At 40.4% G+C, this 23,280-nt stretch overlaps 1 protein-coding gene across 2 annotated transcripts; it reads right to left on the bottom strand.

Annotated features, from left to right (window-relative positions):
• Positions 1-17,819: 17,819 nt before the first annotated feature.
• On the bottom strand, positions 17,820-22,031 carry elf3 (E74-like factor 3 (ets domain transcription factor, epithelial-specific)). Of its 2 annotated transcripts, none has more exons than XM_071495016.1 (9): positions 21,893-22,031; positions 21,526-21,686; positions 20,723-20,956; positions 20,370-20,477; positions 20,135-20,284; positions 19,948-20,034; positions 19,724-19,843; positions 19,307-19,502; positions 17,820-18,811 (listed from the first exon to the last, which is right to left on the bottom strand). In XM_071495016.1, the coding sequence occupies exons 2-9, from the start codon at positions 21,677-21,679 to the stop codon at positions 18,700-18,702; spliced, it is 1,161 nt and encodes a 386-aa protein (XP_071351117.1). In that variant the 5' UTR covers positions 21,680-21,686; positions 21,893-22,031; the 3' UTR covers positions 17,820-18,699. The 2 variants fall into 2 exon arrangements, with proteins under 2 accessions (XP_071351117.1, XP_071351118.1); XM_071495017.1 differs by having other exon boundaries at positions 20,135-20,281.
• Between the last annotated feature and the right edge of the window lie 1,249 nt (positions 22,032-23,280).

Here is a 23,280-nt window from a genome sequence, read left to right as displayed (position 1 = left end):
GACAGCAGGTGCAGACGCAGAGGCAAAGTCACTGGGCCTTCAAGCACAAGAAGTACCTGTTTAACCCACATGGGGAGCCAGCGCTCCAATTATAGAGTCACCCTCCACAGTCAGAATCTAGCGTACTGAAAAGCTGTCAGTGTTGCTGTCTCCTCTGTGTGGGAGAGACAGGAGAAACAGTTCTAACCAAATGAAAACAAAACCTATACGACATTAAGGAAGGCAGACTGAACACCCCTTTGGTCACACATCTGTATCACTGGTATACCAATGTGTGCTGTATGGACGGAAAGCAAGAGAAGGAGACAGGAAAAGTTATGGGTAGAAAAATTAAAAACAGGGTTAAAGTCCCCATTGGACTTAATTAGGTTTAAAGAAGGTTTAATGATTCTTCAGGTATGAATTGTGAAATGCCTGTCAGAGAAAAAGAGAAAATATAACACCAGCTGCAATTTTAAGATTCTTTTTGCTTCATTTTGAACTGTTTCTAATCAGATAGACTGCTTGAATCCCCTTTTTTTCTTATCACTCTTTGTTGTTGATAATATCATCTTTATTCCCCCATACACTTACCTGCCATCTGAATAAGAAACTGAACTCTCCAACAACATTTAAACTTATTGCCACCTCCAGTATCCAGACCCATCTGGGCCCACCAGCAGTATAAACAAAGAAAAAGGTGTGGGAGAATAAATATTTAATTTCTTCTTGTCCTCCTCTTCTTTTGTCCTCTTTGTGGATATTATATTATCTGTGTTTTTTTCTTTTCTTTTCTTCTTTAATTATATTCCAAGCAACAGCACTTATTTAGACCTACAAATACTGAGTTGGCTCAGCTAATACATGATTCTTATTTTTGATTTACCATGCATGACCTTATTATGATTTTAATATCAGGGTTTCCTCAAAGTCTTCTCTTTCTCCCTTTCTTTGTGTGTGTTGAATACAATGTGATCTACAATATACAAATCACCTAATTGTTTGATATCCATGGTTTGATGGGGCCCCACAGTACAACTTCTCTTTTCTGACACTTCAACCTGGGAAATTGTAAGGTGTTTATTTAGTTATTTAATTATGTATCAATGTGTCAGATGAAGTAGGAGGAACAGGAACCGAGTCCTCCACCCCAGTGGAGCATAGGAACAGGTCATGGAGTGTGGGTGATGACGACAGTGCACTGGACCCACAATTATGGCAATTTAAGAACCATCATCTCTTACCTAACCCAACCCTAACCCCTACCCCTTTTTTGATTTAAACTGCTGTCATCTGTAAATGCTAAAAAGAATTATAATTCTTAACATATTCTTACTTTAAAATTAAGTTATTTTTCATTCAATTTTTTACAAAATATTACTGCAAATTAAACACTGCTTCATTGTTTTTCTACCTACAGTTTTTTTAATGTCATGATTTTACAGCAATTCACTATTAATTTCACTGACACTTTTTACAGTGCACAGTCTGACCGTAATGGCGCCATTTACAACATCTCCTTTCCAGGCCCCTCTTCAGCAGACATCCCAGCTATCTTAAAGACACCTATCATTTTCTAGAAATAGCCAGGTCCATGATACTACTATCAAATGCAATCCTCTTCGCAATTGACTTCAACAGCCTTTGTACAAACATTAATACAAAAATGAAGAAGAAAACGGTCAATAACATCTTTAAAAAATATCTAGAGCAAAAGAGACCAGATGCAGAGATCCTCAAACTATTGGAAATGTTCCAAGTGTAATGATTTTGAGTTTAATGGAAAGCAATATCAGCAGGCGGAGGGGACAGCAAGGGGACAGATATGTGCCCTCTTACATGAACCTCTAAATTTGCCGGTGGGAGCAAAAAGCACTCAACAAATCTATACCTCTTATCCATACAGGGATGCAGGGGGGGTGGAGCTAATCCCAGCTGGGTACACCCTGGACAGGATGCCAGAACAACCATTCACACTCACATTCAGACCTATGGGCAATTTAGAATCTCCAATGAACCTAATATGCAGAGCTGCCCTTGAGCAACTGGCTGGTTCGACTTTTTAATGTCTTCATCAGCAATGAGGTTCAGCTGCTGTGGAGGTCGGGAAATAGCAATCAGCTTTAAGATCTCCATCACGCCCCCTCCAGTGCAGCAGCCAACCAAAAAGTGGGTCCCATGCAGCCCACTTTGCATAATCTTTCTAGGGAACAGAGTTATTTTCCGGGGTGGGGGGGTGGCACCACAGCTCCAGCCGTAACAATTTGAGATTCTAAAATGATATTATAGGAGCTTAGCAACATGGATAGGACACTTTCCTGGAGAGGAGCCTGATAGCTGAAGGCTCTGCCTCCCCGTTCTCCTCTTAGAAACTCTAGGAACCACAAGTAGACCTGTGTTTAGAGAGTGAAGTGTCCTGTTAGAATAATAGGGACCTATAAGCTATTTAATACATGATGGTGTCTGACCTTTAATGTCTTTGTAGCTGAGGAGAAGGATTTTATTATCTAATCTGGATTGTACAGGGAGCCAATGCAGAGACGCTAACACAGGAGAGATGTGATTTTGTTTCCTAGTTCCTGTCACTACTCGTGCTGCAGCATTTTGGATCAATTGGAGGCTTTTCACTGACTTACTGGGACGTGCTGACAATAAAGAATTACAGTAGTCCAGTCTAGAGTTTACACATGCATGAACTAATCTTTCAGCTTCCTTTAGAGACAGGATGTTTCTCATGTTTGCAATATTGTGCAGGTGAAAGAAGACTGTCCTGGAGACATGCTTTAAATTTGAAGTAAACGACATGTCCTGGTCAAAAATGACCCCAAGGTTTCTGACTGGGGCCAAGGTGATGTCATCCAGAGTCAGTATATTATCAGATCATGTATTTCTGAGGTGTTTGGGGCCAAGTACAATAACTTCAGTTTGTCTGAATGTAGAAGTTAAGAAATTACAGGTCATCCAGGTTTTTATGTCCTTAAGACACACCTGAAGCTTGGCTACCTGGTTAGTCTCACCTGGCTTCATAGATAAGTACAGCTGGGTGTCATCTACATAACAATGGAAATTTATCTTGTGTTTCCTGATAATGTTCCCTAAAGGACGCATATATAGGTGAAAAGTATTGGTCCCAGCACAGAACCATGTGGAGTCATTATTTACATGAACAAACTGAATCTACCTGATAAGTCTGATTCAAACCACCCTAGTGCAGTTCCTTTAATGCCAATGACGTGTTCCAGTCTCTATAACAGGATCTTGTGTTCGATGGTGTCAAATGCAGCATTAAGGTCTAATAGAGTAAGTATAGAGACAAGTCAATTGTCCGATGCTGTGAGGAGATCATTGGTAACCTTAACCAGGGCTGTTTCTGTGATGGATCTAAAACCTGACTGAAAATCTTCAAACAAACCATTCACATAACTGGTTTGCAACTACAATAAAATAAAAAAGTTAAAGTGTCATCAGCTTTTAAAGCCATCTGAAAGGTGCTATTCACCACAAAACATTTGGTGGACCACAATAGAGCTGCAGCTGGATAAGCAACAACACCAGGATGTTATCGTTCATAATGAAAAGCAAGGGGGAAATGGTGTAAATTTGAAACACCTCATCAACCGAGTGGTGTTCTTGGGCAAGGGGGATTTTGCCATTTCAAGGTCACAATGAAGGAGCAGACTTAGCAAACAAGGGGAATTACCTGGAGTTGGACTTAGTGGCAGTGGAGCTGCGTACTTACCTCGACAAATCAGCAGTTTTCAGCAGCATGTCACTGATGATTAATAATGACCTGAGCAGCACTAATGCTAGCGTCATGACAGACAGCATGACGGACGAGGTGAGGAAGGAACCTTTTTTGGCTATCGTGTTAGGTGAAACAACAGACATTAACAACATAGCTCAGATGTCATGTGTGCTATGTGATGTCACTGAAGCTGGGGTGAAAGCATCTTGCCAGGTGTGATGATGTGACAAAGGACAAACAAGTAGAGGTCTTAGCTGTACACCGGCTGGAGTTCTTCTGGGTTGCGGTGTTGTTGACAAAGTGGTATCTGTTTTGAAACGGTTGCAAGCAGAAGCGAATTCTCATTAAGTATGCACAGTGGCAGAGAAGACCAGGGAATTGAGGGAGGTAAGATAACAATGACAACAACAATATTTATAATAATAATAGAAGAAAGAAATTGATAGCATGGGGGAAAACGCACACATAAATGTGAAGATAATCTCAACAAATAATCTTAATGTTTGTTGGAGGTCTATTTATTTCCATAAGATAAAAGCCATGTAACTCTCTTAGGTGTCGGTGATCACCACAAAGACATTGATCATGACAAAGTGCATTGTGCTGATGACTACATCATCCTCCTTGCCAGTTTGATTTCTGTTTTTGTCTGAAAACCTTCCACACCATCTTCTCGTACTTGGATGTCGTCTTTGGAATTCTCCAAAACAAAGGTTTCAATATCCCGTTCTGCCTGTTCAGAGTGGATGAGCTACATAAGACGACTGAGAAGGAGAAAGAGAAGTTCAACAGGGTCTACAAAGAAACAACCGCTTTTGTGATCACAAAAAGCTGGTGTTCATGTCCCTTTTGGATCTACAACACTTCAGGAATTATAGTTTTCTAATGCTACCTTTTCAATTTTGAGGGAAAGCTATGGTGTGTATTTCAACCAGCTGCACCTGTACACAGAACTCACACTTGTGTGCGTGGCATGTCATTGCATGACATTGGAGGTAGAAGCCCAGCTGACATTCACCAGTTTCTCCTCAAAAAAGAACTGAAAGACATCATGGCACAAGTCCACACTCTCACATGTATGTTGCTTAAGAAATTAGCTGTTTTTTTGTTTGTTTGTGCTGGTGATAACTCTGACTTTCTCTGCACTGTTTGCTTGTTGTATTGCTATGGTTGGACTACTGTCTTAATTTTTGTTTCAGGTGACTTTTGTGCTGTTATAGGAGAGGACACAGTAAGCTAGGCTGGCTTTTTTCTAGGAGGGTATGGGGGAGTCAGAAGGCCAAGGTTTAAGACTCTCTTCTCTCTGGCCCTCACTGTGGGAGCAACAAGACTGGTGCCCCCGAGGATAACTCCAATTAATTTTAGAGTTATTATTTAAATTCAATATTTTTAATATTAATACTTTATTGATTTTTGAATAATTGATAACTACTGACACACAACATATTAAATTACACTTTCAATGTTATGTAACTGCGAAACAAAAACAAGCTAAGGTGGACCTGTTTTACTACCTCACTACCTGTTACAATTTGAGCTATGGTTATTGTATCTTACAGTTGCAACACATGCCAGAGTCAGTGTGTGAGCGGTGCTGAATCAAAGATCAGGTTGTCACCACTCATAGAAGGGTTCATCCTTTGGGGAGCAGGCTTTTACACAGCCAAGGCAATTCATCCTGTGTCCCTTTGACATATGCAATTGCATTTGCACCACCTCTTATGTTTGTATTGTATGTTTTACTTGTATTTATCCTTTTTTCATGCATCCAGCAATTCTGGATTCTTATTGCCAGTAATATAAAAAGCTCAGCCTGGATCATTTTAAAGAAGACCTAATGGACTGTAGGAGTGCCTGTGATTAACCATTGTTAAAAAGATATATTTTCACATGAAATTGCAATCTGGTGACACTTGCTAAGAGCTGAGTCTCAGTTTTCACACCTGGGTTAGTGGGGATACTGGCCCTGCTGCTTTCAGGTTTCTCAGACATTAATATGATCTTTACCACTGTCATTCTTGTAATCTTACCCCCCTCGGACAGTGCAGTGGGAACCAGGCAGAGGAAAAATGACACCCATTCCCAAAATTCTGGCCGAAGTCTAAATCTGCTGCTACTGAAAACACACCATCAAAAACAATAGTGTGACACCAGCAATTGTCTGGTGCGTTCCACAAAAGAGTGGGCAGCCATAGTTTCCAGTTCTGGGAATTTGTTACATAATACATTCAGCTATAAGAAAACCAAGTACAGAACAGTGTGTGTGTGTGTGTGTGTGTGTGTGTGTGTGTGTGTGTGTGTGTGTGTGTGTGTGTGTGTGTGTATGTGTGTGTGTATGTGTGTGTGTTGATGTTGGAGTTTAAATGTTTGTTTGAGGGCTAAGACTTGGTTTGAGGTTAGTGTTAGGTAAGGGTGGGAGTTAGGCATTCACTTGTGAAGAGGCTATGGAATGTATTATGTCAATGTCGGGTCCCTGCAAAGATAGAGATAAAAGTGTGTGTGTGTGTGTGTGTGTGTGTGTGTGTGTGTCTGTGTGACAGTCCTTGCCTAAGGGACCAAATTCCTCAGACTATACCTTCATTGTTTCTACAACATAGTAGAAAACTTTGCGTTAACAATTTACTGTTCATGTTAATTTAGTGCCGATGTAAACATTCAGTGCATCATCAGGTATCTTTACTTTAGTCTATACATTCAATTCAGCAAAAGTGCTGAATTGAATACATAAACTAAAGTGGTTTCTGATGAGACATCAGTCACTCCTGTCAGTTAAGTGGTGAACTGGGCTTGTCCTGCTATTGTTTACATCCAGTAAACTGACACTTTAATTACTTCTTGTCTGCTCATAATGTCTTCCATTGTGTCAGTGACTGGTTCAGTTGCTTTGGAGGAGAGTTTCTTACATAATGATGTCATGTTCCGACATTTCTGTTTTTAGAGAAGAATTCTTTTTTCTGGCAGAGCACTGAAATAAGCTTATCTAGAGAGATTCAAGATGTTGTCAATGAATGACATGTTCAGTGGTTCACTAAGTCAGAGCCGTTTGCTGTGTATTGAATCAGATACTTTACTCAGGACACTGACTTGTAGTATATTCACTTGTGTAGTGCCCGAATGTCCACAGGGTAGTGTTGTCCCAAATCAGACACTACTGTCATATACTCACAGGAAATTGGAGAGAAGCATCCAGGTGCTTATAGTGAACTGCATGCTGTGCCCTAAAGTTGTTTAAAAATGGAATTATACCTTTATTAATTGTAATGATTAAAAAGAGATACCAGAAAAGCATTTATTGGCTGTTAGACACTACCACTGAGCTCAGACTGTTAATGTGTGTTTTAATTTTACTTTTAAATGTATTTGTAGATATACACAACAACTCCATCTCCAGTGTTTATTACCTTCAGGCTTGAAAAGTGCCGGTGTGGCCTGTTTGTGTGTGTGTCATACAGACAGACGTTCCTAAAGTTGCCTGATGTCACCAGACAGTCAGACATTAAGCCCTAGCTTGTTACGTATTCCCCCGGCCTTTTGCTCTTTACTACCAGAACAATTGTACTATCCTGACGATCAGCGATCTGGACTTCAGCAGTACAGTGATATAGTGACCACATTCTTCTTTGATTTTACATTTCATGAATAAGTAATGTGCTCACTCAAAAACAAAGTTTTTATGGGACACTGAAAGTGCTACACGCCTTATGACAAGATTACAGATGAGTTAAACTTGGAGTAATATAACTTAATCCATAATTACTTTCAAATTTAGAAATGAAAACAAAAAAAACTATTAAATGAAAAGTAGTTTGGCCTCAGACTAGTCAAGATGGTTTGCAGACTCTCTGTTGGTTTATAATCCTTCACAAGCTCTTAGATCTTCTACTAATGAGTTCTTAAATATATATGCACAAGAAAATAAAAAAAAAATCCCAAACTATGTAATATCCAACCAAGACCTATGAGAGATGCAGGCTCCCTGCACATTTTTAAATCACAGCTGTAAACCCCTGTAATTAATTTGGCTTTATATTTCATTATTCTTACCGGTTTCTATGTTTTACTTTCTTGTATATATGTTATAATCTACTGTCTTTTTATTGTCTGAATATATATAGTTTAATTTTTTTGCCTTTTCATTGTATAAGTTATGTATTTTCATAATAAGCATACCTGCATTAATAATTGCTGTGCATGCAGTAAGGAGTTCCCCATAGAGAATGACTGAGAATTCAATGACTACATTTCACTGTTCCTATTACTATTATTATACTATTATCTCTGAATTCTACAGTTTTGTACTAAATAAGCAACAACAAACTGAATGTAATCAACTAAATGTGTTATATTTATATTTGTATTGTCTATTGTTGATAAAATTTTAAAAGCATTGATCATATCAGTCAAATTACCTCTGACTTAAAAGGGCCTATGAGTGATTATTAATTTTTTTTAAGCTTCATTAAACAAGGACAGTCTCAATGAAATTGAGAGTCTCTTTTTAAAGAGTTCTGGCCAAAATAATTAGTGATAACAATGAGTTTTAGACCAACAACATAAAATGTACATATTCCATCAACCTCAAGATGTGCATTGCGACCATCCCTACCTCCCTGTGGCTTTCTATTATTTCCAGTCAGAGTCATTGCTGCGATGATAACACCTGATAGTGGCTATGATAAAGACCAATCCTTGGCCCCCACTATCTTCTGGCTCCTGCCAGGAAGTGTTTACTGCTTGGTTTTTATGACCTTTACTGCCAACAGTAAATGTTGCTGACTTTATGAGTGTCTGATGCTTGTAATCTGGAAACTGTTGGAATGACCTTGACTACGCTGGATTATCAACTGGGCAAAGGCAGCTCCATCTGATGAGAGGTCATTTGGTTTGTGGCAATCTAATTTATTAGGCAACAACAATACAGTGCACAGTACAAAGATACAGTATAATGCCACCAAGAAATCCTGCATTTACGTTACAGCACATTTACATTAATAGTCGCACCCATACATTGCTGATGCATTTATAATAAATGTAATTCACAACTAGTACAGGTGAGTTTCTAGATTCAACTATGGAGCTATGAGGAAAGGAAAAAACAGAAAATATAACTGTTTTTATAAGTGTATTAAGAATTTACATTCGCAAAACATTTTCAACATCTATCAAAATGGAAATAATATTAAAATTTTTCCAAGAAGTAGGACCAAAGTATTTTTCCCAGTCTCAAGCCCAGCTCTTTTATTAGAGCATTTGTTTCTTTCACTAATTACACAGTCTGGTTTAAAGCATCAGCTCACATTAGAGCAACTTTGTGTGTTGATTTTGTGAGCTGACGAGCACAACATCATAGTTTCCCAAACACAGAGAGGACAGGTGTCTCTACTAGCATCTGTCCTTTACCTTCCAGGGAAAAATATAATAACTGACTAGTACTCAGCAAAAACAATTCCATTCAGATCACTGAATGGTTTATGGTATTTTCATTTCGCATGAATTTGTTCTGAAGGACTGAATACTTGGCTTGGACCTGTTAAAATATTTGACTTGGGATCTTCCCTCTGTGAGCTGGTCCAGTTCCATATCTCTGTTATCTCATGCAGGTGAGACTGACACCAATTGAGACAGGCATAGTATTTAACCACACATCAGGAAACTGCTCCAGGATGTTGACACTGCAGTGTAGAAAATCAATGTCTGGACTAAATATTTTGTTCATTAGCTCTTCAGCAATCTAGTGTTCAATCAATGATGGATGACAGCAACATTTACAGGTGTTACCTTTGACTAATGTTACTCATGTCCTTCTCCTCTCCCTCCCAAGCCCTGATAATGTACAAATGTATGTGCTATTGCTGAATGACAGAACAGAAACAAATTTGAGTATGACTCAACTTCTGCCCCATGGTCACTGATTTATGTCTGAGAAAAACAACATCACAACACTTATGTCGTACATCGGCATGCCTTCAATAAGATGTCTGGACAGGCCAACTATGGAGCCGTCTATAGTGCAAGTAACAATGAAATCAGAAATGGATTTTCACTGTCAGTGCCTGTGCTCCTGTAACAGAATCCTACTTATTTTTATGTTGACAGCATGTTGTGCCGTTGGCGCACCTGGCAGAAAGGTGCTATCTATGGCACTGAAAAGGAGACGATCACAGCCCCATGTCCCTCGTCCAAGAAAGGAAAAAAAGAAATTCTGCACTAGACTTATCTGGGGGCCCAAGTCCAGAACAACCGCTTTCACACCAAAAAACATCCCTGTGTTAAAAAAAGCATGGTGGGCTATTTTGGTGGGGGCACATTGTTAAACACCAACCACTTCACAACAGTTTGTAATGCTCATAGACAAAACTTTGCAACACTAGAAAGTTGTCACTGTGAAAAGTACTTGTATCTTTGGTCATGACAAACACGTGGTTAAGAGTAGAAATGCTGTATTATTGGTGAACTTTATAATAAGTTTACTGCATCACGGTTATAGCTCTCTGTAGAGTTAAATGGTCATGGCTGTAATGGACAGCGACTGACCTAAATACTGTGTGGGTAGTCAGTCTGTTTCTAGGGGAGTGCTCAAATCATGTGTGAGAACCTGAATGTGTGTCCATGTGGTACACAAAACGAAAGTGTAAGAGGTGAGTTTAATTAGTAACAGTGAAGGGCGTAATAACTCTCTGTGTTTACCCAGTGACAATGCACTGAGATCACAGCAGTAAAAGTCCCCCCCCCCCCTCTGTTTTTTCTGGCACAGATAGTGAGATTTCCAGTAAGCTACGTGCTACACACACATTCTGGCCAGGAGCCAAATCTACCTGCTAGACAGGTATGTTGACCTAGTAGGAGGAGAGCAGAGTCATTCTCACCTCACAAAGGTGTGTGTGTGTGTGTGTGTGTGTGTGTGTGTGTTTAGGGAGTTCTCTGCTCAGCTTGTTCATTAACAGGTCTCAGAGTGGCAGCAAGTCATGATTAAAACAGGTTTGCTGCAGTTGACTCTCAGTCAAAGAGGATTAATAACTTTTAGGATCATCATCGAAAGAGACATGAGATGTGTGACAGCCCTTAACATATTTCTGTAATGTCACAAAGAACAAGACAAGGGGTCTTTATGAGCATTATAGACTCCTGTCATAAACAATCATGATATCACAGGGAGACTTGGGCATAACCACTGTGTGGTTGACTCACCGTTTAATGAGGAAAAGCCCTCCTTAGCTCTTCAACACCTTTTCATTTTATTGCATCCAGACCCCAAACAATCATGGAAACAGACTGAAAACAAGTTCTCCAAGTGGACATGGTCTGGTTCTATGGTTAACATCTGACCTGCAGTGACACAAATCCAAACAAACACATCTGAAAGCTCTAACACACCAAACAGCTTATAGCACCTGCCTCAGAAATCTGGCAAATTTAGACATTGATTCTGCCAGGATTTTTGAATTGTTGGTCTAGTCCATTCAATTCTGCTGGATCCTTGAGGGGACCAAACACATGCACTAAGGCTGTGTTCAACATAGAGTTTGGGGACATGGTCTGAATCAAAGGGGTAAAACACATGGGGAGCTTACGCTGCAGTCTTTGCTTCATTTATATTTATTGGTGGATGCAAAAAGTTTAGACAAATGCTCTCGGAGCTGAACTTCATCTGCCCTAATGACAGGTGACTGCAAACACAGTAAAGTAAATGAGGCATCCCACAACAAATAGGGGACATGGCTGATATGAATTGACTAAATTTGTGTGATTGTACATGTCCCTTATCACATCACCCTGTCGTCGGTCTGCTTGCACCACAAACAAACCAAGTCACGTCTGTTTTATTTATACAGCAGGGCATCGTTCACTTAGACCTGGTCTAGACCAGGTCCAGACAAGGTCTAGACCAGGCCTGGACTTGGTATATGGTCCAGACCAGGTCTAGACCAGGTCTCTATATTATCTACAGAGACCCAGCAGTCCCCCATGAACAAAATAACCTTCCTTTAACAGGGGAGAAGCTTCGATCAGAACCAGGTTCATGGTGGGAGAGAGAGAGAAGGCTAATGAAAATAATAATAATAATCTCAGTAGCCTCAGTCTAAGTCTCAGTCTCAGTCTCAGTATCAGTCTCAGCCTCAGTCTCAGCCTAAGTCTCAGTGTTAGTTTCAATTTCAGTCTCAGTCTCAATGTCAGCCTCGGTCTAAGTCTAAGTCTAAGTCTAAGTCTAAGTCTAAGTCTCAATCTGTCTCAGTCTCAGCAGGTTTTCCTCAGTCCTCATGAGTTGGGCTTTTTTATACAGCAGCTAAAGTAGCTGAGAATCTAAGATAATATGGAAGTGTTGGGGAAACAGAAATTGTGCTATGCATGCTGGGATTGATGCCGACACACACGAACAGAACAGTTACTCTAATCTTACTGTAATAATCTAAGGTGCCCTCTCTTTCATCATTAAAGACTGAGGCGATCAACATAATCAACCAAAGACACAAGTCACTTGTCAGAACAACTCTTCACCCACATTGTCCCCCTTTCTTTTCAGTTTTCCACTGAAACTTTAACAAAGTTACAGTGACATATTTGTGATTTGGCACACATATCAGAAGAATGTCTTACGGAAAAAGATGTTCATCTGACTGACATCAGACCTGAGGAATGGAATGAGCCCAAACTCTCTGTTGTTCTTCCTGGAGTTTACCTGATAATTTCAAGTGGTGACTTAGTGAAGGTTTGTATGTGTGTGTGCATGTGCGTGTGTGTTTGTGCATGTGTGTGTGTGTGTTTGTGCGTGTGTGTGCGGGCGAGTGTGTGTGTTTGTCAGTGTTGGAGGAGCTACTTTGAAAGCATGGCTTTGCACTTACTGAACACTGGAAAAAGTTGAACTACAGCAAAACTACCAGAGGGAAAAAAAACATCAGCAAAAAAATGTCACTCAGTTGAATTTATTGTAAAAAGTGTCAACTTGTTCACAGGTAAAATGAAATACTGTGAACGTCAGCTTTGGTTACGGTGATTCAGATTCAGGAGCTTTATTCATGATGATGTGGTTGTTGTGTGAACGCTGAGCAACCCCTCAGCTTGTGCACATGAGCTACAGTGTGTGGTAGTGGTTGCCTGATGAATGCATTGCCTGGGTGGGACTTAAGATGAAAGACAAAGGGGGCAGGACTGATCAAAGGGGTTCAATTACACTAGAGAAGCAATGGTAAAATAAAAATAAGAAATCCTTCATGACCTGAAATTTCAGTTGTTAACTACACAAAAATGGCAAAAAAGTGAATGCACAAATGAATGAAGATGAACTACCAGAAGGTACTGCAAAATGTAATGAAACTACAAGTTTAATTACATGATTAACTGCCCCATATTAAATATCAAGACTATCTATGTGTGAGTGCCAGCATCTTCTTCCTCACCTATAATTTAAATACCTGCATTTCATGACTCCTCAACACTGGTGTTAGTGTGTGCTGTTTGAAATGTCTCTATATGTACATGTAGCCAAAGAAGACTATTAAAATTCTTTCATTGCCTGTTGACCATTTCAGGCTATTCTACCAATTTGAAAGCCCCGCTTTGTGGCTGGAAGGAGGAGAAGAAGATTGCTAATAAGCAACCATAAACAATGTAGGTTTTAAAATCCCATCCAGCACCCATGTTGTTTAAATAGCAAATGCACTTGTGCCCATCTGAGTGCCATAGTAATAATAATAATAATAATAATGAATTTGTGCTGTATCATCCAGTCTACAGACATAAAACAAATGAAACCCTAGGTTTCTAAAACAAACCTCCCATCAACCCAACTGAAAAACAGGACGAAATACTAAAATATGTATTTATATATATATGTATATATATATGTGTGTGTGTGTGTATGTGTGTGTGTGTGTGTGTGTGTGTGTGTGTGTGTATATATATATATATATATATATATATATACACACACATATATATATATATGGTTTTCAGCTGCTGGGGAACTGCAGGAAGAGGAGAAGCTTCACTAAACTGAGCCCCGCCTCCATTACTGCAAATAAACTACTGTGATCACATGAATCATTATTACTGAAGGAGAGAGAGAGAGTGAGAGAGGGACATAAAGAGCTGCCTCTGATAAAAGTCTGTGACGTTCTGGAGTCCAGTCAGTAAGTGATAGTGCGCCACAGTAGCTCACCTAGCAGAGCACGTGCCATTTGGCCTCAGTCTTTGCTCCAGTGGCCTGGGTTTGAGTCTGGCCTGAGGCTTCTGCTCTTACTCTATGTGTAATAAAGACAAAAGCCTTGAAAATAACTTAAAGAAATATTGTCTGTCTCTCCTAACTTTCTCACTGATCATTTTACAATAAATCCAGCTGAAATCACAGCCCAGTGTTTGTCTTTCATTTATGTGATTTTGTCAGACATTGTTGCAGTTATGAAATCAGCATTTGACCACAGGTGGTCCAGCCACATAGAAGGTTTTGACCTAGTCTTGTTTATTTTCCTGCCAACCTGTTCTCTACGACAGGTACCCTGCCTTCAGCGATCATAAGTTATGATTTGCCGCCATAGAAATAAAATTTGACTTAACTTCCATGATTTAAAATGAGTTATAATAAAAGTTCAGTGTTCACTGTGTACCCTATATTGTGTAGTAAACATCTTTGTTGTCAACATTCTTATAAAGGACTAAGATTTTATATTTTATACCCTTACTGAACCAGATGTGAAAGACAAGTAATTTACTCAAGTACAATTTTGAGTACTTGTACTCTCTTTGAGTATTTCCATTGTATGCTTCATTATACTTCCACTATATAAAATATTGTACTTTCTCCTCAACTACATTTAGCCTCTGCACCACCTGAGTGTCTTTGTTGATCATCTCTGGACTCCATCTTGTCCTCTCACTGTAGACGAGATGCCTCTGACACAGCACTGTGGTTAAGTGTCGGAGCACAGTCTATAAACTGAATGTTGTTTAAAGCACAAGGGCAGTTTTTAACACCAAGGCCATAATTAAATGCTTGTAGCAATAAGGTTGCCTCCTGCAGAACACTTTGGTTAGCCAGCATTAATTATCGTTGGTATATATTGTTCAGTCACAGGGCTAAAAACTCAAACAAAGCAAAAACAGAACAATAACTTTAAGATAAGGAAACGTTAACTACATAAACAAAGCCACATACAGTAAATTACATGACCTTTAATGAAGTGGTCACTGGATGCACAAGCATTAGCAGACTCATCTGACCACAGTCAAATGTTCACAAGCCAACTTCGATTTTTCCACTTTATGAACAACTTTTGGAACTCGTGGTTTCTCATTTTGATTAATTTGACCAATCCTAAATGATACAAACCGTCTGCATTTTGAGAGCTTGTAACAGAGCCTTCTCTGTAGATATCACCTGCTGCCCTCCATCTGCAGACATCATATGCAAAAAAAAACAAACAAAAAAAAAAACCTACTGACTTGGGTTTGTTCCACTTACAAACAAGAGGTGTTATCCTCATAATCTGAAACGCTGTGTTGATGTGTGAAATGTTGTTGTATTTTGACCTTCAGGGCCACCGTTAATCTGTCCTCTGTAAGTAGCAGCTTCATTGGTTTCTGTGTGGCATTGGCTGTAAATTCTTCATTGATGGAAATCTTGTGCCTTTAAGTTTTTTCCCTCTCTAGCATGTCTTGTCCGTGGTCTGTTAGTTTGCTCCAAAACACTTTGCATATGCATATTCAACTTCAACGAATAATTATCAAATCTAATTTGTCAGTCAGCAGTTGTTTGACTTTAAATTCATTCCTTTTCTCAGGAACTTCATCATCATCATCATCATCATCATCCTCATGTTAATCCTCTTTGTCTAAGCCCCTAGATACTGAAAAGAGGATTCTACAGATTGTACTTAAAATGCATTTTAGCCTGGTGACAGGTTGGTGAGTCTTTGTGAGAACTGTGCACTGTCCCTTTTTGACCTGTACATCTTTCATGTGGTCATTAGTCCTTTGGAAAGTTGGGTTTGTACATAGTTGCACAAAGGACTCAGGTTTCTTTCCTGCTGCCCATTAAGTCTTAGGAAACTGATTTCTGTTGAAGAAGCAGCTCCACAGCAGCTGGACTGTTAATGAGAATCCTCCTCCTGTTTAAATTTTTTTGTCCTAATATCAGAGAAAAAACATCAGGGAATGAGGAAAACCTCTGTCCCTAGCTGCCAACTTACAAGGCAAAGGACAATCCACAGATATTCACAAAAGCATGAACGCCATTGCAATTTATCAAGTGGCCAAGGAATTAGTCTGTTAGTTAGTACAAAGATGTTTCCATGTCACCATGCTTTAAGCACCATCACTTTCATGAGGGCACAAAATCAATTTCATTTTACCACTGCACACACTCCAGCCACCACCCTTATCCTCCACATTCCTACTTTTTTCATGCAAGGTATGAGCATCACACAAGTTCCTGCTTTCCTGTAGAACCATCAGATATAAAGATTGCCTGTAGATGAGACTGAATGGTGGCAGTCATTGGCACTAAAGGAAGTTCTTATACCGCAGTCGCCATCTAGATGTTATCAACTCTTCTCACCTCCAACAGGCCAGACCTGTTGCGCACCAAGCTGAAACCAGAAACCACCATCTGCTAGTGTCAGTTGGAAGAAGCAGACAGTCGTGTAAACCACAAAACCAGAAATCTAACAATGATGGATTTATAGTGTGCCTACAGTCAGAGGTATCACAAAGCTGTCAAAGAACATTTAGAAATAATACTGTCAAAATGTCTTTGTACAGACACACAGGGCACCTGCACAGGCTATTGACACACACTGTCTGCATTTATTCATGCATGTTGACTTTCATACACAAGTGACACATATTACATGGTTCATTTGAAAGCGTTAATGGAAGTGTTGGTTGCATAAGGCCATCAGGTGCGCAGGTGCAGACACCAATTGTGCCAGTTAAAAGGTGACGTTGTGTAACACTAGCATTTTGTGAAGCCATTCCAGTAAACAGGTCTTACAAGTTTTTATGGCACTATACCGAGTCCTCAGTATGGATCAGTGTGAAGTCCTGTTTTAGGACTTCAATAGTATCATTGCGTCCCTCTTTTCTGCTCTGGCATTTGCAGTGCAGGTAGTAAAGCCAGTTCACCACAGTCTGTCAGGGTTTATAAGAAAGGTGATCATTATGATTGTGATCGTCCACAGTGTTACATGTCATCATCTCCTGGTACGTCAGTCAGTTTCACCTCTCTATGTCACATAAACACTGTTTTAATTCACAATGAAGCCGTTCTCTTTCACGTTTTTTCTGTTTCTGTTGTCATGACAACAGCAACTGAAACGTTGTCCATTAAGACGACATGTTAACCAGCAGTCACTTCAAGCTGCTGCTAAAATCCTGGTTTTATAACCAGGACGTGGTCTGACAAACAAAGACAGACTGAGTTGAGATTTCAGCTGACTCACTGAGAAATGATCAGAGAGGGAGTTAAGAGACGGAACATCTTTATTATTGTCTCTCTCAGATCTCAGCCTCTGTCAGGATCTACCTCAGTTTAGTCTTTATTGACCTGGACTCCAGAACGTCACAGACTTTTATCAGAGGCAGCCCACAGTATCTTGGGCAGAGAATGGCCAGTATCACGTTTCAGCTCTTCAACCTGTGTGCAAAAATAAAGAGCACAAAAGCTCAGGGAGTAAACAGAGGGGTGTTTTTCTTAGGACAGCTGAGTAATGAGACAAATGAGGGAGAGATTTGTTTTGAAAGAAATGTGACAGAATTTTAACACTTAAAAAAAAAATAATCACTGATTCACTGTATTTCATTTGTTTTCCTACAATATCAGGTCATGTTAGCTGAAGCATGATTTTAGTGGTTATGGGAAGTCTTTATGGTTGTGTCACCACCGGAGAGGCCTGGTATCCCGGCACCTACCTGTTTCTAAGTTTTTCAGTCCAGTAAAGGAAAAGGATTTTCTGTCACCTCCAACTCTTTGCTCTGCTGGGCTTCTGGAGAAGCACTGCAGACAAGAGGTTTACACTGTATTTTCACGTCTTCCAACCTTCATCATGGTTAATTGTACGATCCTGGGGTACAGCTTCAAAAAAATGAATCCCAAAACAGGAAGTTAATACAAATCAAAATTTATTTCTACAAAACAATATGTATACCATTTTACTCACTTACATAATCATTTATCAGTCTAAACTGAATGAATCACATCAAAACAATCACACAAACATCATGCAACTGATTTGTGACTGATTCATACAAACTGTTTGTACAGGTGATGAGACATGATACAGTTACTCTTCAATTACTTTTCACTCAAACATTGTGTAAACACACTTTATAAGTGATACCAATAGACATGTAGTGCACATTGTTAGTGTATTAATGTGAAGTAACATCACCTACATTTTTTTTTCTCTGTTCTGCTTTTGTCCTTCACATTTAGTTTACCACTATAAGACTAAACTGAGGATGAAACTTTCACCCTGTTGGAATAACGAAACAGTAATATAAAAGTTGAAAAAAAAAGTCTATAACATTTCCAGTGCCACAATATAGTCATCAATGCCCATACCCCAAAACAAACTCCATAGTGACAGATGAGGATTAATTAGTTCTGCTTTAGTAAAGACACTTTACAACAAACAGCAGAGAGATTCTTAACAACTGTAAAAAGTTTGTGTTTCAGCCTTTAGGTGCTTACAGAAACTCACAAGCATCCAGAACGATGTCTATTATAGTTACTGCACACATAGTAACGTTTGGCAATCAAAAACACAAAACAGGTACAACATTAATATTGGTTCATAAAACCTACTAGAGCCAAAAACACTGGCTTACATTTTCTGCAACACCTTCCTTCTAAGAGGAAGTTAATGTCTTAAAGATCACAGGCAGCATGGTTTATTTCCACACAGGCCACACAGCTAATGTCTAGTTCCTGAGCTCCTACTCTGATTGGCTGTTTGGATTCTACCCGCTGTGTGACTGATGCTTCACATTCCCATGCCAATCTCCTCAACCTTCCAGCCGCTGGAGTTCTTTCCAAATTTGTATACTAGCCTCCGGCCGTCGACTCGCTCCAGGATCTCCCTCTTGTAGTAATACCTGAGGGGGGAGGAGGGTCAGTTAGTCTGGGTTTAGGACACAAAGACATTTGTTGATAAATTAAAATGTCAAAAGTGGCTCCTAATTTTATAATGTTCCTTCACTGGGGACCCCACCACGGTTAAAGGGACACTTCACCACTTTCATATACCAAGTCAAACTGTGTTTGACTTGGTATATGAAGCTCCTGCAGACTGTCAAAACAGTTGACAGTCTGCAGGAGCTTTGTCAACTGAATGAGTGATAGTAGCCCTGATGACATCGCTATGATGTCATCAGGGTTAACTTGGCATGAAGACTACAAATTTAGAAAAAAACCTTGTGTTACAAACTGGGGGTGTGGCCTTTTAAAGTCAGGGTCTGATGGACGGCGGGCTCCAGTTGTGTAACTAGGAACATGTGCAGTACCAAATTTATTTACTGGTTGGTGCTTTAGGTCTGGCCCCATCACTAACCTCTGAACCACTTCTCTATAAATCAGCTAGAACAACTCACCTCATGGCTCGGCTCAGTTTCTCATATGTCATGCTGCTGTTCTTCTTCTTCTGGCCCCACATCTGAGCCACAGCCTCGGACTTGAGGAACTTAAAGACACCCTCACGGCGGTCCTCCCACTTCATCAGGCCCTGGTTCCTTTCTGGGTGGATCAGAATGTCCCTGATGAACTCCCATAGGTGAGTGCCACGAGGTGCTGCAGACAAACAGTGCGGCACAGTAAGCTAAATGTGTGTTTGCGTGTGCATGGATGTATAAGCATAAGCATAAGCAAGTCTAACAGATGTACATCTGCAGCTGATAAAGATGCAAAATGGATGCAAAGTAGAATCGGTAAAACAGATCTGCAGTGTTCAGGTACAGATGTCTTTTGAACAGTGTTTTACATGAAGCATGATTCTGCGCACTGGTTCTCACCGTGTTTGTTTTTCTTTGAATTGTCATAAATGCTAGTGCCGGGCTCTCTGCTGACTTTAGGAGGTCGTCCTCGTGGTCGCTTCAGTCGACATTCTCCTTTCTCAGTTTTGATGTGGGCCTCTGTCAACACAACAGTTAATTATCAGATGTTAAACTCACTGGCACTGCTGAGAGTGTGGAATGATCCAGACCCTTGCAAACAATGTGTTTTTCAGCTTACTCACTTGAAATCAGAGGGTAGGAGAACTCCAGGTCTGACTCCCCACTGCCGGACTCTGGCGAGCCGAGGCTTGAGAAGCCAAACATGCCGCCTGAACACAGAAGAGACATGTTTCAGATATACAGACTATTTTGAGAGTGAAATCAGAAGAGGTGATGATAGTAAACATTAGAAACATGTTAGGTACTGACTGTTTGAGGAGGAGCTGTACTCGCTGTCAGACTGGTTGTCAGACAGGTACTCAGTGTCTCCCAGAGGTGTCATGGGCTCCATGGTCAGACTGGTCAGATCATAATCGTCACTGTAGTCAAACTCCCTCTTGTTGACAGCTGCTTCAACTGCTGGTAGTAAGTGGCAGTATTAGTCCCATGATTTCCACACAGTATCCATTTAAGCTGGTATGTAGCATCTCTATACAATATGTACCTTGGCCGATTCTAATGGTGCTGAGCAAAGGGAAACTGAGGTTGTTCAGGAAGTCATCCAGGAGATGGCAGGTCTCATTCAGCTCTGGGCCCGACAGGCTCTGTAGCTCTGGGAAGAAGGAGATGAAAAACTTCATTAATCCGAGAGAAAAGCAAAGCATATGTGCTGAACTTCATCACTCTCTTCAGGTTTTGCCAGATTTACTTTGGTGTGCTGTGTGAATTCTGGTTCCTTTTTCATCTTTGACTTGGTCGCTTAAACCTCTACTATCTAAATAACAACACCTACTGTATGTCAGGATGTTTTTCAGCTCTGAATATGTAAATCATGCCACATGACAGATGCAATCTTACCATATTTGGTCTTGTGTTCCTGCAGACTCTGGTGGAGCTGTGGGCCTAGCTGTGGGCCGAAGAGCCCAATCATCTGGTCCCGGTTCATCTGGCAGAGGGTGGGTCCGTCCATAGTGCAGTAGGCCAGACTCAGGGTACTTGCATCGAACTTGGTGCTCTCCACGAGGTCGCTTATCCACTCCAGAACGTTGTCTGCTGTCCAGCAGTGAGGGCTGATCTGCCGGTACCACTGACCTGCAGAGAGAGATGAAGAATCACAAGATATTCTTCAGTGTTTATGGAGAAATCCCTCTGAGCTCTAGGCACCTGTCAGAGCACTCAGAGCTATAGATGGTGGTGAGACACAGTACACTTTCATATAAAAAATGTTATTATGTCTTCCAAACCACACAAACAACATGTCAACACTTGTTTCTGAAATTTCACTTCAATACGTCAACACGTCTGTAATGTTGACTGCCACCAGTCTGCATCATCACATTGTCTGTGGTCAGACAAACTCTCTAAGGTCAGACAAACAAAGCCTGAGCTGTTTTAACGACGAGGTGGCAGCATTCTTCTGTTTGGCGGTTATAACCAGTTAAACATTAGCTGCCTGGTAAATGATTAAGCCAACAGCATCTAAATGAGGCCAAAGCAAAGTTCAGTGAGCCCATGGTCTCATTGGCTGAAGTTTGAAAATGAAGGATGGTGTTTACTGTGAGATTAGTCTGAGCTGAAACTGCCCATGAAACTCAGACAGGAGTCTAATAGTTAACCCGGATCACAGAGCTAAATCTACAGCACATGATTGGTCCTCTTACTGTTGGTGTTGGAGCTGTAGGCTGCACTGCTGATCTGCAGACTGTTAATGATGGGCAGCGTGCTGGGCTGTGTCGGCAGGGTGTCAAGGGTGCCCGTCTGATACATGGTGAGATTGGCATGAGTCAGGACGCTGCTGAGGCACGGTGATGACATGGTGACACTGACAAACATAAAAGAAGATACTTGTTTACACATCAGTTCAAAGCAAGCAAGCAAACAAACAAACAAACAAATAAACAAACAAACAAACATCCCTTTTAATTGAAAGGGAGTGTATATCTGACTAAAAACACATTTGTAACTTAGTAACAAACATCCCCCACCTCTCTCACATTCAGCCAGTCAACAGTCACTTGATGAGCTTACCTGTGAGCCACTGTACGATGCAGAGGAGTGATTCTCCGAGACAATCCGCAGTGTGAGTGTGTGTTTGAGTACCAGTGAGCTACTTTTCTTGTACCTGCAGAGCTTTATACGTCTTTAAAGGAGTGGGGGACGGACTCAGGTGAGTTCAGGGGAATTCCACCTGAAACTGGCCACACCTCCAGCTTGCTTCCTCCTCCTCTGCTTTCCTGAGAACTTGATAAACAAAACAAACCTGCCCTGCTATTCTCTCTGAGCTGTTTTTTCTATATCTTTCACAGCATCAACTAGAGCTAGATTATATCTGTATTGATTGAGTGGCTGAGCTTTTACAGGTGTGCTTTGTGTTAGATTCCTGCACACTGTCATTAATCAGCAGTGCTGTGATGTGTTGGAGGATCTTTACTCAGCACAGGTACACAAAAGTAGTAAGTCAAACCTGCAGTGGAGTTTTATCTCCTTCACATGTCAGCAACTAGAGCAAAGAAGAATTTCATTCTAGAAACAGTTTTGAAATGACTCTGTCATGTTTCCATGACACAGCCACCTATCACTCAATAAGCAGGGGGCTGGGAGACTCATGGTCACACTCCTCTTAAAATAGCCTCACACAGAATATGTGACTATGGCAAACAGTCACCTGCGTGGATGAATAGTTTTATCAGTCAACAACCGAGCCCTACACACTTTATCAAGCTGCTCTCAGTCCTAAAGGGAAACCAACCTGTTTATTACTCTGAAACATTATGGTAGGATCACATTTACAACACTTTACACATGCACAAGTGCACACACACACACACACACACACACACACACACACTCACACACACACACACACACACACACACACAGTGTCTTAGTAAAGTGTAGTAAGATTCAATCTGCAAAAACTCAACATAAACTGCAGAATCAGTGACTTCCTTTAAATCACTTCTTAAAGCTATTTTTTATAGACTTGCTTTTATGTGATGTTGTCTCCTTGTCATCTCCTTGTCCTCTCCTTGTCATCTCCTTGTCGTCTCCTTGTTATCTTCTTGTTGTCTCCTTGTCATCTCCTTGTTGTCTTTTTGTTGTCTTTTTACCGCCCTTTGTATTTTTGCAGTATTTTTCTGGTCCTCAGTATATTGAAGTATATTTATATTATTTGTGTTTTCTCTCTAACTTCATTTCTTCTTTTTTTGCCTCTGCTTTGCTGTCAAAGCACTTTGTAAACTCTGTTTCAAAGGCGCTATATGAATGAAGTTATCATTATTATCATTTAATGTTATCCATCACATCACAGTCAGGCATCAAATATGCACTGGTGACCACAGTTTCAGACCCTGGTTACGGACATCTTTCCCATAGATCTAAGTCCAGATGTCAATTAAGTCACTGTTGCTATGGAA

This window comes from Trachinotus anak, unplaced genomic scaffold (assembly GCF_046630095.1).
Source record: "Trachinotus anak isolate AG129_WGS33_773 ecotype Australia unplaced genomic scaffold, CSIRO_AGI_Tana_v1 ptg000013l, whole genome shotgun sequence".
Taxonomy (NCBI): domain Eukaryota; kingdom Metazoa; phylum Chordata; class Actinopteri; order Carangiformes; family Carangidae; genus Trachinotus; species Trachinotus anak.
This window is presented reverse-complemented; position numbering and strand designations above follow the sequence as displayed.